The following is a 16,245-nucleotide window of genomic DNA, read 5'->3' on the forward strand; positions in this document are numbered from 1 at the left end:
TACAAAGGAAATCGATAATACTCAAATATAGTTACTAAACTACTAAAAAACAAACCAGTGGTATAATTCTACAGGTGCTTCTATATTAAAGCACTAAGAACAAGATCTAGTACAAGTCTGATACAGTACTGTAATTTCAAAGAGATAAGCGTAAGTGATATTTTGAAATGTCTGTAACAATATGTGATTTCTCTTGGAGATAAAATCACAGGTATTGCTAACATTTTTATTGTTGGATGCTTATACTCATAACTGAAGGAGTCAGAAGTCACTGAAAACAAAGATGCATTTTTTTCCACACCCAAGTTCACAGACCTCTTGAATTCTATCCATGGACCCTGGCCACCCCTTGTGTCACATTTCCTTAAGAAACCACTGCTAATGCGGTCCAGACTGTTGAGGGAGGAACAATGGTAACCAAACTCAAGACACACTGCCACATGTGTGCAACAAATGTGGCTTCAGTCACTTAGACACTGAGCAGAGAACTTGGCAATTTATCTCTTCCCCATTCCAGGATCCTGGAGGCTCCCTTTGTTTCTCTGCTTCTCAGCTAAGAACATTAGAGCCTGACACTCAAGGCATGGTCTCCCCACCAGCACCGCCATCTGCATCGCCCGGGAGCTTGCTGGAAATGCAGAATCTTGGTCTCTACCCCAGATCTGTTGAATCCAAATCTGAATTTTAACCAGATTCCCAGGTGATTTGTGTGCTCATGAACCCTACAGTAGAACATTCCTGTTAAGGTGTGAAAATGCGTGGGGATTTTCCGGCCCCAATCAGTTTGCCTGGTTGGAATCCAATAGACCCAGGCAATTTTGGAGTTTTGTCATGAGACATGGGTTACTGAGGAGACCCGCCATAGTCTGTTCCGAATGTCAATGAAGACAGGGCTACTCGACAGGATGGCATCCAGAATCTCTCCTTCTTCACAGCATGATCGTGAAGTGGGAACCAGGAGGAACTGGGAGACAGCTAGAGAAGGTTGGAGCTTTGGGAAGTTAAAAGGGTTCTTCTCTGAGTTGGCCTTGGATCTGGACACTGCCAGAGTCTCATGGCACAGGCATGTCAGGGATCCCTGAAATCTCCCCAGAGCCAAGACCCTTCCAGCCTCATGGCCCTGCTTCATCCAGCCTTACTATTTATTCCAAGACCGTGAGGCTACAGCTCCTGGAGTGATGGGCCCCAGCAGCCACAGGTAAGGCCGCAAAAAGGATTCCAGCACCCTGTGCCTCGTACCCTGCTCAAAGGACATGCCAACCATGATCTATGCAGCTTTTGTGGACTAGCATGGACCCCACAAACATCAGAATCTAAAGCAAAGGGAAGGCAGCAGCCTCAAAAGCTCCTAATAACTTCAAAATGCACACTGAGCAGGAGAGAAAATGGGCAAAGAGCAGCTGCAGGCACCAGCTCTGGCCTGCTGCCTACCTTTGTCAGGGTTGTTCAGCTGGAAGATATCTGGGTGCTCGGGGTCATCAGGCAGCTGCACCATCCAGCCCACGATGGAAACCTTTTTGCCAGGTGTGGATTTATACTGGAGGAGAGCAACAACACAGCCGGAGACCCGGGCCCAGCCCTCCACTCCGCAAGGGAGGCCGACCTGGGTCAGGCAAGGCTCCCTCCCTCCCCTGCCACCTTCCCGCCTGCATCCTCCGCAGTTCACATAGATCCCTTTCCCACCACCATCCTCCACAGTTCACAGAGCTCCCTTCCCTACTAGAGGAAGTCCCAGTACTAGAGTCCTTTCAAGGGACTTACGTGTTTTCTGTCTGTGCCCCGCAAGGACTTGGCTCCGTAGTACAGGAGGGTGGATCCTGAGAGTATGACCCAGTACCTGGTCCACGAGGACAGCTACAGAGGAAGGAGAGGCTGAGTGATGCCACCAGGGGTCATGGGGGTAGAGGACCCCTGGCTGATTCCAGACCCAGCCATCCCATCAATGCTACTGCAGGCCCCATCTCTTCCCTGGCCCTCCACCACCCCCTGGCAATGCTAACTTCCACCTAGGACCAAGAGAGGAGGCATCTTCCCTCCCCTCTCTTGCTCCTTTACTCAGGGAGCCCTTCCTTTGTTCATTTTAAGGCAGTGTCGGGCATAATTCCTGAGAATTCAGCTCACTGCACGCCCACTGCAAGCCGGGCCTCTGCCACGCATGTGACTTTCTTGCTGAGACCTCTAGGAGTGAGCACTATTTACAGACGCGGAAGCCCCTGCTGCCCGGGTGGATGCGGCTCTGTACTTACCGCAGGCTTCCGCCCCTCCTTGAGCAGGGTTTTTCTTCTCAGAGGCCCCTCCATGGTGGGCACGGCTGCCGAATTCCCCAGAGAACAGATGCACGGGCCGGTGGGGCTGAGGAGAGACCACCGGTCAGACATCGCCCTGGAGGAGCTGAGGTCAAGCCCCCTCTCTCTCACTGGGGACCACAGGTGCCCCACTACCAAGTCCGAGATGTCCCAGCAGTCCAGACTCAACAGCACAGGGCAAGGCCCGGAGGGGAGGGCCAGGTGGTGACGCACATGAAGGGCCCACCGCCAAGGACTCCCACACCCGTCTCTCTGGGGCGGCAAAGCTCCAGGCTTGGTGACCAAGTTCCTCATAACCCAGGCCCCGATCAGCACCCCCAAGCTATCCTGAGGGCTGCTTTTGTTGTGGCTGCAGCCTGGCCGCTCCCTGGGGCTGGTGTGGGCTCCTCCACACCTGAGGAGCTGGTGCCTGTGAAGCCCCAGCTCCAGCAGCCCTTCATTCTGGTGTTGGCAGGAGCCTCAGAGGAGCAGCGAGGAAGGGAAGAGGGTGTGGAGTGACAAGAGGGACACGAGCCCACACGCACCATTCCCCACACCTTTCCCAGGCTCTTCACTCATCCTCTCTCTTGGGGACTCAAGCATCACCTACAGATGAAGGTGTCCAAGGGCATGGCAGCCTACACCTCCCTCCTGAGCTCCAGATCTGCCCACGCCCCAGGAACGGCACCACCCTCTACTGGCTGCTTCAGCCAGAAAGCTGGGGTTTTCTTCTGTTTCGGATGCCCCTGTAACCTAATCGATCCCAAGGATGCACTGGGGATCAGGTACTAAACATGTCTGACCACCATCTTAGCCATCCCACTACACCGTAGGCCACCAGACCGTCCTTTGAGCCACTTGCCCAGTGCGCTCCACTGGCCTTCCTGGGTCCACACTGGCCAGTGCCTCCACCCTCCCCGTCTCCTCTCCTCTCCTCCACCCACCCACAGCAAGCCCCTTTTATGGTTCCCTGTCGTTTTTAAGGTCTGAGCCACCATCCTCACCCCTGCTGGATGCTGGATGCGGCTCTGGCTCATCTCATGTCCCTGCCCTCTCTCATTCCTTCCAACATTCCCTCCCTTCCCTTCACTCGAATCATCCAGCCCTTCCTGCTTCACAGCCCACGCTGTCCCTTTGCTGGCAGCACTCTCATTGCCCCTCCACTTCCAATTATTTGGCGAATTCCTATCATTCTTCCAGTCTCTTTTTCAGGGAGGCCCTCCCTGAGCTCCCGAACCAAGTAAGCTCCCCCTTCTCTTCCTGAGTGCCCCTCACCTCCTCTGGGACAGCCAGTGCACCTGGCAGTAGCCTCACGGGGGCAAAGGCTGTGTCTGTTTCTTTCGGCAGCCTCTAGCACAGTGCTTGGCATCCAACACGCCATATAACAAGCTATGTGTCAAACAAATGAACACATGAACACATGGATACCTGTAGACACAGCTCCGGGTTCTGGGAGAGTTCCGAACTGGAACCCGCCAGTTGGGCCCCAGGGTGGCATAGAGACGTCCCCTGCTTCAGAGGAAAAGGGTTAAATTTTAGCAACAGCTTTGAAAGACCAGATGCTCCTGAAGGTGGCAAGAGCACCCCGGACTACATAATCAGTTAGCTCAGGAAGCCCTGCAGAGCAACCTCCCTCCCTCCCCAACTTCTCCCCAGCCTCCTCGGCCACACTGCAAGCACACCTGGAGCTGCCCGGCCAGTAAACACAGCAACCCTCAGAGTCTCCAAGTCTCCAGGTAATTCTTTCAACTTTTTATTGAGTGTTCACCCTTTTTCCAGTGTCAAGAGCATGACTAAAATCCAGGCACGCCCACTTGCCTCAGTTTGGGGCTGAGATGTTTCATAGCAAACACTGTACAGCCCCGACAATCCACGGCAAGTCCACATGAAAAGTGCACACAGAATTGTGGGCAGCCTTGCATGTCAGGCCTGGGGGCCATTCACCAGGACATAACTGGAGCCTTCTGTTTGCAACATCCTCTCCACTGGACAGTCTCCTTTGCGGCTCCAGCCAGGCCCCTGCAAACTTGCTCTGTGACCTGCTGCAGCATCCGGGAGTCCATGCTCCAAGCTTGCTCCGTGGGCGGCCCTCTGGCTTTCCTCTCACCTGCACTCCTGGCAGTGAGCCTTTCCAGGGCAACGTGCAGCTGCCTGCTCTGCCTCTTTGCAGGGAGGCACCCTCTTTCTCCTTCAGCCTCTCCTGTCTTAGAAGACTCACGTCCCGTATCCACTTGATGTTCCAACCTTCTCCCCACCCTTGAGGCATGGCCTATTCTCTGACCACAGCTCTTCTTGCCCATTGGTCAGACAACAATGTAATCAACTTAATAAAGTCAGATGAGGCCCAGAGTTCCTTTGTAAGATCCCCTCAGTCCTCCATGGTCGGCCGTAGGTTGCTGCATGTTGCTCTGTGACACCAGCGCCTGTGGGTGGTGTGGGGCCGCCCTCACGCATTGCAGCAGGTACATCGGACCTGCCCAGGAGCCTTTGTCCTCCTCCCAGGAAGGAGCTCTTCTTGATGACCATCTCGGGTCCACTGTCCAGGGCCCAGGGCTGGTGGGAGTCTGATGGCTAGCTGGGATGGCTGCTCCAGGCCCCTGAGCCTCCTGCCCATCGGCTCCTCCTCTCTGGGTGGTGTACCATAGCATGTGCTTGGCCCCCCAGTTCTCTAACATAACAGGTGTCAGGGTGGTCATAGACTGACCCCACCACCACCCATACTGAGCTGTAGCACAGACAAGAGAGGCCCTGGTGTGCTAAACTACCAGGCCACTGGCCCGACGGCCACCTCCCTCTCAGAAAGAGGGGTGGAGTGCAGCGAGTGAATGTGACCCATGCAGATAACCATGAGTCTCTCATTCTGGACAAGTCAAACAGTCACCAACTTCACTGTTACCGACACCACATGCTGGGCACCTCGCAAGTGAGTGCACTAGCACGGCAGGTCACTGCACAAGCCCGTGCAGAAGCAGCACTGCTCAGGGGAACTGGCCACGGCTGCCTCTCGGGCTGCTCTTCTTCCAGCTGTACCCAGGGATTTCTTCTGAGCAGGGTCTGACAATGGACTTTCCTGCAGTGAGATCCTGTGTGGCTTTGTCTGCTACCCAGGGACGTGTCCTCCTCACCTGAGCTGAATTCCAGCTCTAAGCTGCCACCTGTTGGGAGCTGAGGATGGAGTCCACCTTCCCAGGGCCGGGCCCTCTGGCCCCTTGGCCACTTTTCTTCTCATGAGTCTTTTTCCTTGTTACCTGAGGAGAATGCAATGGCAGTGGACCATCCGCAGTTCCCACAGCACCTGAGACAGGGCACAGTGGCCAGCGCGGCTACTTTCTTCCCGTCATTCTCTCCCTTTGCGTGAGACAGTGCGTGGCTTCGTATTTCACAGATGTTTGAAGGAACTAACATCTGTTGATGCAGAGCTTGAAACAAGCATCTTCCAAGCAGGCCAGCCTCATAAGCAGCCTTTCCTCATGTCCTCCCTAAAGGAGTGAGGAGTGGACTGGCGGGGAGCACGAGGATACCAGGGGTCGCTGGGAGGCTCTCGACAGACCAAGCAGTCACTAGGTAGCGAGCGCTCACGTGCTCACACGCTCTGATGCCCCTGCAACTTCATCGAGTGCACTCACACTGTCGCCAAAACTTTGTGTAAAGCACCCTTACCCTCCCCACAATGAGGAAACTGAGGCTCAGTGATGTGAACCTACTTGACCAAGGCATGAGTCTTGTAAGCTAGGACTTGAACCCAGGACTGTCTGACTCTGCAGCCCAAGTTCCTCACCACACTGTGAGATGCGGCCTTTTAGGATAGAGGGAGCGGCATCAGCGTCAGCACAGTGGGGGTCTGTCACAGGGACTGGGCCCACTGTGGCCTTTCAGGATAGAGGGAGAGGTGGCAGCGTCAGCACGGTGGGGTCTGTCACAGGGACTGGGCCCACTGTGGCCTTTCAGGATAGAGGGAGAGGTGGCAGCGGCAGCACGGTGGGGTCTGTCGCAGGGACAGACCACCGCGGCTCTTGCTGGCATTCTCTTCTCAGGATAGAGGGAGAAGTGGCAGCGGCAGCATGGTGGGGTCTGTCGCAGGGACTGGCCCACTGTGGCCTTTCAGGATAGAGGGAGAAGTGGCAGCGGCAGCACGGTGGGGTCTGTCGCAGGGACTGGGCCACTGTGGGCTCTTGCTGGCATTCTCCTCTCAGAGGCTCCTCTACTTGTGGGTCCCCACCTGCACTCACGCTGCCTGGGATTTGTCAGTGTCTGAGACTGAATGACCACAAGATTTTTAGGCTTGGGGACCTCCCAGGATGGGGCCACCTCCAAGGTCTCCTGGTCCCTTGGTGGCCCCAGTGGAGTGGTCTCCTGGCAGTTGCTGCCTGGCACTGAAGAGCAGCTGCCTCTTCTCAACGGCATACGTGCCAACTACATGCTTTCACACAAGAGCATGCCCAGCTCTGTGAGAGGGGCCCTGTTCTCAGTTTAAGATGAGGAAACCGAGGCTCAAGGAGGCATCACCTTGCTGGCCAGTCATTAGAGACAGAGACTCAAGTGTTCACAAAGGAAGGCTCATTTTCTGGTGCGAGTGGAGGGCCTGTGCCAGGGTGGCTGCTCCAGGCTGTGGAAGTCAGAGCCTGCTCTCTCTGGAGCCAGGGGGAGCGACCCCAGGCCTTGAAGAGCAGCATCAGTGTGACCTTTCTCCAGGCCAACCTTTAGGAACACAGAGTCGGGGTGGAAGTGGCCAGCCTTCCCTCTAGGTGAGCCCTCCAGAGTTGGAGGAGGACCTTGCTGGGCAGGGCAACTCTGGCTGCCTGGCAGGCCAGCATCAGCATAGAGCAGCTAGGATCTTCAGCCACCGGAACCAGACAATCTGAAAGTGTCTGGAAATGTCCCTGCTTTGAGAAAATGTGTTATTTGAATGTTCAGGGCCAGAAAATGCAAAATGATTGGCTGGTGGTATCAGAGGAACCACAGAAATCATAGATTCTTTTTTTTTTTTTTTTTTTTTTTTTTGGTAACTGACGTAAGGGCTCATAGCCCAGAACCACAGACACCTTTCCCAATGTCATTCTGAGAACCTGTGGCTGAACATGGTGTCCTAGGAAGGCCATTTGACTGTCCCCTCTCAGGGATCTTAGGTGGAGTCAGAAGGAGGGCTGAAACAGGCAATTGAGGCTTGCCCAGACCAGGAGCCTGTGGGAACCTGGGTCTGGGGAAGACATCGACTGGCAACAATATAGAACACTTCAGTCCCAAGGGGTGTGCAAGGTGATGATGAGGAGGAGGATGGGGTCATGGGATGATGATAATGACAGGACAATGAGATGACGGGATGATGGTGATGGTGGTGGTGGTGACAGTGAAAGTGGGAGGATGGAATGAGGATGGTGATGGTGGTAACGGTGGTGGTGGTGGTGATGAGACAATGGGTGCCAGGCAATGTGCTAAGCAGGATTCGCTCAGCATCTCATTTACTCATATAACACTGTGAGGCAGGCACTATTATTATCTCCACCTTATAGATAAAGAACCTGATGCTTGGAGAGGTGGAGTCACTTGCCCAAGATCATGACACTGGGAAGAGGCAGAGTGGGTGGTGCTATTGAGGTGGAAGCGGCCAGGGCACTTCCTGGGCCAACAGCATCATGAGCATTCAGACTAGTCAAGCAGGTCTGAAAGGCCATCTTCACTCCATCATTTTCTAGGTACACGTTAGGTTGTAGGTATCCTGGGGATTTCTTTTTTTTTTTTTTTTTTTGAGACGGAGTCTTGCTCTGTTGCCCAGGCTGGAGTGCAGTGGCACGATCTCAGCTCACTGCAAGCTCCGCCTCCTGGGTTTACGCCATTCTCCTCCCTCAGCCTCCCGAGTAGCTGGGACTACAGGCGCCCGCCACCTCGCCCGGCTAGTTTTTTGTATTTTTTAGTAGAGATGGGGTTTCACCATGTCAGCCAGGATGGTCTCGATCTCCTGACCTCGTGATCCGCCCATCTGGGCCTCCCAAAGTGCTGGGATTACAGGCTTGAGCCACCGCGCCCAGCCAGGAAATTTCATTTCAGAAAGCCCTAAGTCCCTGTTTCTGGGCTAGGAGGTTGGAGAGCAGAAAATAATTATGTTGAGGCCTTGGTAATCTTGGTCTTAGTAGAAGTAGGGTCCTCCCCTGATATGGTTTGGCTGTGTCCTCACCCAAATCTCATCTTGAATTGTAGTCCCCATAATCTCCACGTGTCATGGGAGGGACCCAGTGGGAGGTAATTGAATCATGGGGGTGGTTACCCCCATGCTGCTGTTCTCATGATAGTGAGTTCTCACAAGATCTGATGGTTTTCTAAAGGGCTTTTCCCCCTTTTGCTCGGCACTTCTCCTTGCTGCCACCACGTGAAGGAGGTGTTTGCTTCCCCTTCCATCATGATTGTAAGTTTCCTGAGGCCTCTCCAGCCATGCTGAACTGTGAGTCAGTTAAATCTCTTTCCTTTATAAATTACCTAGTCTTGGGTATGACTTTATTAGCAGCCTGAGAACAGACTAATATACTTCCCCTAATCTTCTGTACACAGAGCCCTAGCCTTAAGTCCACAGAGCCTGGGTAGGAGTGCACATGTGGAAGGGCCCAGGCGATGCTATTGATCAGCAGTGTCCACCTGTGCCTGCAGACCCTGGATGGGAAGCCATCCAATTAGGTCATGGCCTATCCTGGCCACTTTATGATGCTTCACCCTCATCTTCAGGCAGGAAGCTACTACCCTGAATTCTGCTGGGCCCTGGGATGTCCCTTCTAGCAGCACTTTTTGAAGGACATTTGCTCTCTACGGGCCACCCACTCTTCTCTGGGCAATGTCCCTGATTCACTAAGTGGATCCCTAGGAACCACGTTTGTATTGTATGTCCCCATCCTTCTCACAGCTGAGTGGACAGGGCAACACCAGTGATCCAAGCCAGGTAAGCCAGATCTTCTCTCCTGGTGATTAGGAACCAGATCTGAGAGGCTGAAAGTGAGGCTCAGTGGCTGGGTGAAACTATCACATGTAAACTTGGGAGCTCTGAGGTATCATCCATCTTCCCGTCTGTGCACTGAGAAGTCCAGAAATCTTGTCTGAGAGAGAGTGGGGAGGGGTAAAGCAGATATGCACAGAGAAGAATGGACACAAGATGGAAGGAGCATCCTGCCCGCTTTCTAGGTGCTGACTCTGGAGGAATTGTAGTTATTGGACAGAGAAGCTGTGGGCAGAGATTTCTCAGCTACCCATGAAGCAGCAGCAGCTGCCTGGCAGGGCTTGAAAACAGAGTCAAGCAAAAGGCCCTGGAACCTCGAGGCCAGGGGTTCTCTGTGCACTATTCTTTCTGCAGACTTCTCTCAGTCCGCTGGCTGGAGCCTCAACTGCCAGACTCTAGTGTTTGGAGCTAAGGGAGTGAGGCAAGAGATCACATATTGGAGAGAAACCCAAATCAGAAGCTGGCAAATTGTCTAACTGGGCTGCCGCCCAGAGGATATTTGGTGAAGAGAACCCTAGTGATCCCTTGAGGGGGGTCCTGGGACCTGAAGAGGCCGCAGGCTCTGAGTCATGCACCAAGCTGGGACAGGTGGCCCAGGACTCAGTGTCTCTGAGTCTCATGCAGGAGAGATAGGCCAAGCATACAGAGCACTGAAGCCAGGCACCAGGCAGCAGAATGAACCCGAGGAAACCAGACTCAGGGGAGGAATGAGAGCCTGGGATCCTGGCCTCAGCCCCAGGTGTGGGGGACAGTGAGGTCCTCTGCGGCAGCCACCCTGAGAATGGCCACTGGCATGTCTGCTGCAGCCAAGGGGACCCACCACCTGCAGGATTGCCTCCAGAGCCTGGCCTGCCTCTCCCAAAATACTGCAGAGTCTGGGGTTTGAGGGGCATCCTTGTGACCTGGCAAACCTGGGCATCTACCAGGGTCCTCTGATCTTCTCAAGGAAGGAAACAAGTGTCTTTTAAAACTCAGTTTTTGGGGCAGGAGGCTTGGTGCTCTGTCACCATGACTGCATTTCGCCGGTGCCTCCTTAAGGATGTCAGATGATCCCACCAGCTAAAATGAGCAGGTAAACCTCACATGGGCAGAAGCTGCATCACCCAACTCCCTGAACACCCTACAGCACCACCCCATAGCACTCTGGGGGGCAACTGTCTGCAGTGACCTCTTAGAGGGGCCCCCCTACAGTCTAGTGTCATCCTGGAGGCCAGCAGGTGCTGGCAGAAATTTGCCATCATTCCGGTCCATCCCTCCCATGATCACTGAACTGCATTTGAGGACATTTTTCTTCCCCCTACCCAGCCCTAGACCCCCGGGTTGCTTTCTTGGTGGGAAGTAGTACCTATCGAGGGAAATTCATAAAAGTCCCCAACTCAGGCTGGGCACAGTGGCTCCTGCCTGTCATCCCATCACTTTGGAAGTGGGGATGGGAGGATCACTCGAGACCAGCTAGGAAATACAGTGAGACCCCATCTCTACTGAAAATTAAAATAAAAAAATTAGCCAGGCATGGTGGCGTGCACCTTACCCAGCTACTTGGGAGGCGGAGACAGCAGGATCGCTTGAGCCTGGGAGATCAAGGCTGCAGCGAGCTATGGCAGTGCCACTGCACTCCAGCCTGGAAAACAGAAGGAGACCCTGTCTTAAAAAACAAAGTCCCTAAATCCGTTCCTCAGATGTGGCAGCTCCACCTATATGCTAGATCTTTACTGCGCCTCGCCTCATCACAGGGCTGAGGAATGGAGGCTCAGAGATACTGAGAGCTACCCAAGGGCCTGGGAGGATCAGTGGTCCTAACTTCAGGTCCCCCTGCAAGGCTGGCTGTGCCTTTCACTGTGGAGGTCCACTGAGAACTCCAGAGAACAGGACCTGCCATGGGGCCCAGCTCTCCTGTACGAGACTCTTACAGACACCAAGCCCGGGGCCATCTGTCCCAGCCTGGTGCATGATTCACAGCCCACAGCCTCTTCAGGTCCCAGGTCCCGCCTTGAGGGCACTCTAGGGTCCTCTTCACTAAATGTCCCGGGCTGCTGCTTAACCATCCCCTCCTCCAGAAACCACCTCTGAGCCCGGTGCCTGATGCAGGTCACCCTGTTGGATCCTGCACAACTGCTTCCCTAACAGGACTTATTTAAGACTCTGAGCTCTGACCCGTTCCCTCACCTCCTCCAGAGCAGGAAGAGGAGCAGGCTTTGTTCAGAGGGTTTTGCACTGTGCCCCCCAACCCTGCCCTAGCCTCACTTCCCTCTCACTACAGGGGCCTCCTCTCACCCTGGGCCTTCCGAGGACCCCCCATCCTCTACTCTTCCTACTACCTGTATTACAGCCTGTGCCTCACACGAGAAGGCCCTTCTACAGAGACGGGCGAGTCCGACCAGGGGAAACGGTGGCCAAGGTTTCATCATCAACTTTGTGGCACTTTCATATTTCAATTGTTAAAAACTGATCAGTAATCATTTCTGATTATGTCTTCTTTTGTACAGTTATATGTTAATCATTTTTCTGGGTAGAAAAGAAACATTTACCCATCGTGGAAAATCTGAAGAATACAGGGAAAATAAACTCACTTAATAAACGTACAGCCCAGAAATACTCAGGATGAGTGAGACTCTATTTTCATATATACATACATGACCGCCACTACAATTTTGTTCGACTTTTTTAAAACACCTCATTTAAAATCCTTTAACTTGTAGGCTGATATTCTTGTTTTCATCTTAGTGCCAACACTTGCTTTCCCAACCAGGCAGAAAAAGGCATCTGTTCTCCGTTACTTCTGCTCCTGACTAAACGCTCCCTTCCGTGCTGGTTTCCGAGGGGCCTGAGGTTGGCTGGAGATTGTCCTGACAAGCCCACAACCCTCCGCTCCAGGTAACTGAATGTCCTGCGGCCACCTCCCTGCCTCCCTGGGAAAGCGCAGTGTGCTGGGAGCCCCCCTTCTCTCCTTGCCCCTACTCTCCCCAGCATGAGGTGAGGAAGACTGCTGACCAGGGACACTAGGTGGAGTCACAGAGAAGAGCAGGCCCACCCCTGCCCGTAGCTCTCTGGTTCCTGAGGGCCCTGGCACAGGACCACCCTCCTGTCCTCATGCTGGGCCCCGAGGGCAGGGGAGGGTCTTTAAGGCAGCCTGGGGGCTCAGAAGTGACTAACGAACACCTCCCTGCATCTCACTGCCCCTCCCCAGCCCCACAGGCCCTGTGACCTTGCCAAGGCTGACGTGGGTGAGGAGACAGGAGGATGAAGAGTAGAAGAGGGTCCCTTTGCTCTTGCACCCTCGTTCTACAGTCCAGTAGGAAGAGGCCCATGCCCACCGAGGGCAGTACAGCAGCTCCACAGGCCTCAGTGGGCTCCAGCTCCTGTGTGGAAGCTCTTTATGGCCGAACACTCTGGGGACCCACTGGGCATCTGCAGCCTGAACTCTGGCTACTACCCAAAAAGGAGACATCTATGCGTGTAAACTCAGAGAAGGCAAATTCACCAGACGGGCATGCAGGATCCCACCCTCCCACCCCTGGCCAGACAACAGAAACTCCTGCCTGCCTGCTGACAGCAGCATTCTTGGTGATGAAGGTGTGCCCTCAACCCACCGGAGGTGTGTGTGATGTGGAGAAACTGACCTGGGGTCTCCCTGCCTTTCATCTTGGTATCTGGCTCTATTTCTCTTCCTAGCTTGGGCAGGCTTATTACTAGGGCTGAGGGGCAGGGCACTGGTGGCAATCTTCAACAGAGCTGTTGAAGCTTCAGAGCTGTGGGGCGAAATGCTGTCTCCCCCACCATGGCCAAGCCTCTTCCTCTCCTCTCTCACGCCCTCATTTCTCTGAGTGGGGCCCAGGCCTCTCCTGCACCCTTGGCTCTGGCTCCACAGCCTCTGTCTGCTCGAGCAGTATGACCTGCAGAGAAAGCTGTGTTCTTACAGCATCTGCAGGGAACAGCTGGTGGGGTCTCCAAGGAGGGGAGGCTCTTTCAGGGCAGGTGCTGGCCTCTGCGCCCAGGCAGGCTGACACTCAGTCTTCTGAGGAAGAGGGAGTCTGCTCCCCATTAGAGTAGGAAGATTTGGCCTAGGGGAGAGCTGGGAGTGCAGGGAGGACCTGGAGGAGCTAAGCATGGGGCCCATGAAGGTCAGGAAGAGAGAAGACCCAGGAAAGAGCATGAAGGTGAGTAACTGAAAGAAAAGAGCCACAGGCAATGAAGATTTTCAAGCTACAAGAGGTAAATCTTCCGGCTGGGCGCGGTGGCTCAAGCCTGTAATCCCAGCACTTTGGGAGGCCGAGACGGGCGGATCACGAGGTCAGGAGATCGAGACCATCCTGGCTAACACGGTGAAACCCCGTCTCTACTAAAAAATACAAAAAACTAGCCGGGCGAGGTGGCGGGCGGCTGTAGTCCCAGCTACTCGGGAGGCTGAGGCAGGAGAATGGCGTGAACCCGGGAGGCGGAGCTTGCAGTGAGCTGAGATCCAGCCACTGTACTCCAGCCTGAGCAACAGAGCGAGACTCCGTCTCAAAAAAAAAAAAAAAAAAAAAAAAGAGGTAAATCTTCCCCTCCAACTCTCCCGAGGACTCTCCAGGAAGGTCCAGAATGCTCCTGTGCTTTTGCGAGTGTGGATTATTTCAGGGAATGTAAGAGGCAGTGCAGGTGGAGAGGGAGGTCGGTGGCCAATGGGCAGCTGGCATCTGCTCATCAGGACTGCACGGGGCCCGGGTCTTGAACAGAGGAGACATCGCAGGCCCACTGGCATCCTCTAAAGCAGGTGGCCTCCTGCTCCCCTCAGCAAGGTGGGGCTGGGCCAAAAGTCATCCTCAGAGGATGAGAAACAGGACATCCTCCCTGCAGGGCTGTTTCAAGGCTGCTGGAGGCAGAGCTGGGCATCTGCGCCAGCCATGAGACCAGTGCTTGGAAGAGATCCCCAAATCACTTATTCTAGACATTCAGATGGATAGTGATCTAAATGCTATGAAATGCTGTGGCCTATAGTGATCACGACAGCATTGCAAACAGCATCATCTCCCTGGGACAAGGAATTCTCCCTCACCATCCTCCTTCCTAGAAGCTCTGATCTCAGTCATGAGTACTTAGCAGGAACTATATCCACTGCACCCTCAGTAACTAGTGTGGTGTCTGGCAGGGAGCAGTTGCTTCATAGCTACTGAATGAATGAATGAGTGAATGAAGGAATGAGTGAGTGAAAGAAAGAAAGAATGAATGAATGACTGAACAGCAGGTCCAGGTCTAGCTGCTATTCAGGATCTGTGCCTCTGATTGCCATGTGATGTCTTCTCATTGGCCTGAGGCCAGGGGAGGTGCTGGCTTGCCTGAAAGCCATCTCCCTCAGGGTGTCCCCAGGAGTCCCCTGACTGGTGCTGAGAGTTCTGGAGTCTGCCCTTGTGCCTGTCTGGTTCTCCTCCCCACTGCTGGGGTGGCTCCCAGGGTGAAAGCTACTGGCCCATTTGCCTGAGCAACCCCGATAGGTGGGGAGGGAAAAGAGAGAGCCTCTGAGGGCTGGCATATCGTCACTCCCCCACCACCCCCCATCTTGGGTTTCACAGGCAGACAGATGGACTGACCAATATGGGGCAGTCCCCGTCTCTGGCCAAGCTGTGGAGCAGTGATGAAGAGGTGGCTCACTGGTCAGGAGGCTGTTGGGTGTGGCTCAGCTCTGTCCACACCAGAGTGTGGAGCAGGTAAGTCATTTTACCTCTCTGAGCCTTGTTTTCCACATGTATAAAACGGAGACACTACGAATGGCTGTTGTGCAGGAGTGCTGAGGATTCGGTACATCCACGCACGCAAAGCACCAGGACAGTGCTTGGCACAGGCCATGCTCAGCCAAGAACACTGAGCAGCAGACAGCCCCTCTGCCCGGGGAGGAGTTGCTAGGCAGCACTTATCTTCTCTCTGCTCAATTTATGATTATGGGGACTGAGGAGAGAAGCTTCAGTGCCAGAGGAGGAGTGTGTGTGCGCGTGTGTGCATGTGAGTGCTTATGCACACATGTATATGTGTGTGCACACAAATGTGTGAGAGTGTACATGCATGCATGCATATGTACATGTGTGACAGTGTGGTTATGTGAATGTGTACACAAGCTCATGTGTGAGCGTATGCCTGTGTATGTGAGACTGCATGCGTAGGTGAGTGCAAGTGTACAGTGTGTGCATGGGTATATGTGAGTGTGTAGGGCGTGTATATGTGAGTATGCATGTGCATGTGTGTGTGTACGTCCAGGGCCCTGGATACTGGTGCATACCTGCCTTTCCTGGACATTCTGTGTCACTGGATGCTTCCAGCCTCCCCTCAGACCCTGAGTCGCCATGATGCCCTTCACCCCTGGTGGTGCCATGGCTGTGGGGGCACCCCCTTTACAGTGTCCCCTGCCTTCCTAGAGATCACCTGGCTCCTGGCACAGGAAAACACCAGTACATGGAGCTCTGCGATGGGAATTCCTGAGCAGGAGGCCTGGGGCCCTGACTGACAGGCTCTCCCAGGAGCCGAAGCTTGGGATCCTCAAGGGATCCTCAAGGGAGGCTGTGGCCACTTCCCTGTCACCAGTGCCTAGCAGGGTGGGGGGGGTCAATAAATACCCAAGGCCTGAGGCCATTAGGCTGCAATATTCTCAGACCCCACCAGGCGGAGCCACATGCCCATCTCAAGACCAGGCCACTTCTTAGGCTTCCGGTTTCAAGAACCCACACTTTTGACCAAATCTACTCCCAGGCCTCCTGCAGCTGTGCCGGAGGAAGAGACTCCTGGATCAGAGGAGGTGTGGGGCTGCTCAAAGCATGGGGGCTGGGGCCCCGACACCCATCCTACTCTTCCATCCTCCCTCCTAGTCAGCCCTGCCCTGGCCAGGCTGCTGGAGGAGCCACAGAGCAGCCTCACCGAGGCCAGCATGGGGTGGGTGGGGCAGGGCCCGTCCCTGCCCGGGTCCTGTCTTCAGCTCCCTGGGCCCTGAGCACCGCCCCTGGGAGGGAGGCCATG

At 54.4% G+C, this 16,245-nt stretch overlaps 2 protein-coding genes across 16 annotated transcripts in view; both read right to left on the reverse strand.

Annotated features, from left to right (window-relative positions):
* GARNL3 (GTPase activating Rap/RanGAP domain like 3) overlaps positions 1-16,245 on the reverse strand; it is a 598,754-nt gene that overhangs the window by 182,576 nt on the left and 399,933 nt on the right. The window lies entirely within an intron of this gene.
* The window catches only part of RALGPS1 (Ral GEF with PH domain and SH3 binding motif 1), a 309,219-nt gene that overhangs the window by 8,999 nt on the left and 283,975 nt on the right, over positions 1-16,245 (reverse strand). For 6 of the 15 annotated variants that reach the window (XM_050760038.1, XM_050760029.1, XM_050760042.1 and 3 more), the window contains 4 exons: positions 3,714-3,797; positions 2,247-2,352; positions 1,762-1,854; positions 1,432-1,537 (listed from right to left, as the gene is read on the reverse strand). In XM_050760038.1, coding sequence (XP_050615995.1) covers positions 1,432-1,537; positions 1,762-1,854; positions 2,247-2,352; positions 3,714-3,797 — 389 coding nt within the window. The remainder of the gene's footprint in view (positions 1-1,431; positions 1,538-1,761; positions 1,855-2,246; positions 2,353-3,713; positions 3,798-16,245) is intronic. The other 9 variants (XM_050760039.1, XM_050760030.1, XM_050760036.1 and 6 more) reach the window with 4 other exon arrangements.

Source organism: Macaca thibetana, chromosome 15, assembly GCF_024542745.1.
Source record: "Macaca thibetana thibetana isolate TM-01 chromosome 15, ASM2454274v1, whole genome shotgun sequence".
NCBI classification, from domain to species: Eukaryota; Metazoa; Chordata; class Mammalia; order Primates; family Cercopithecidae; genus Macaca; species Macaca thibetana.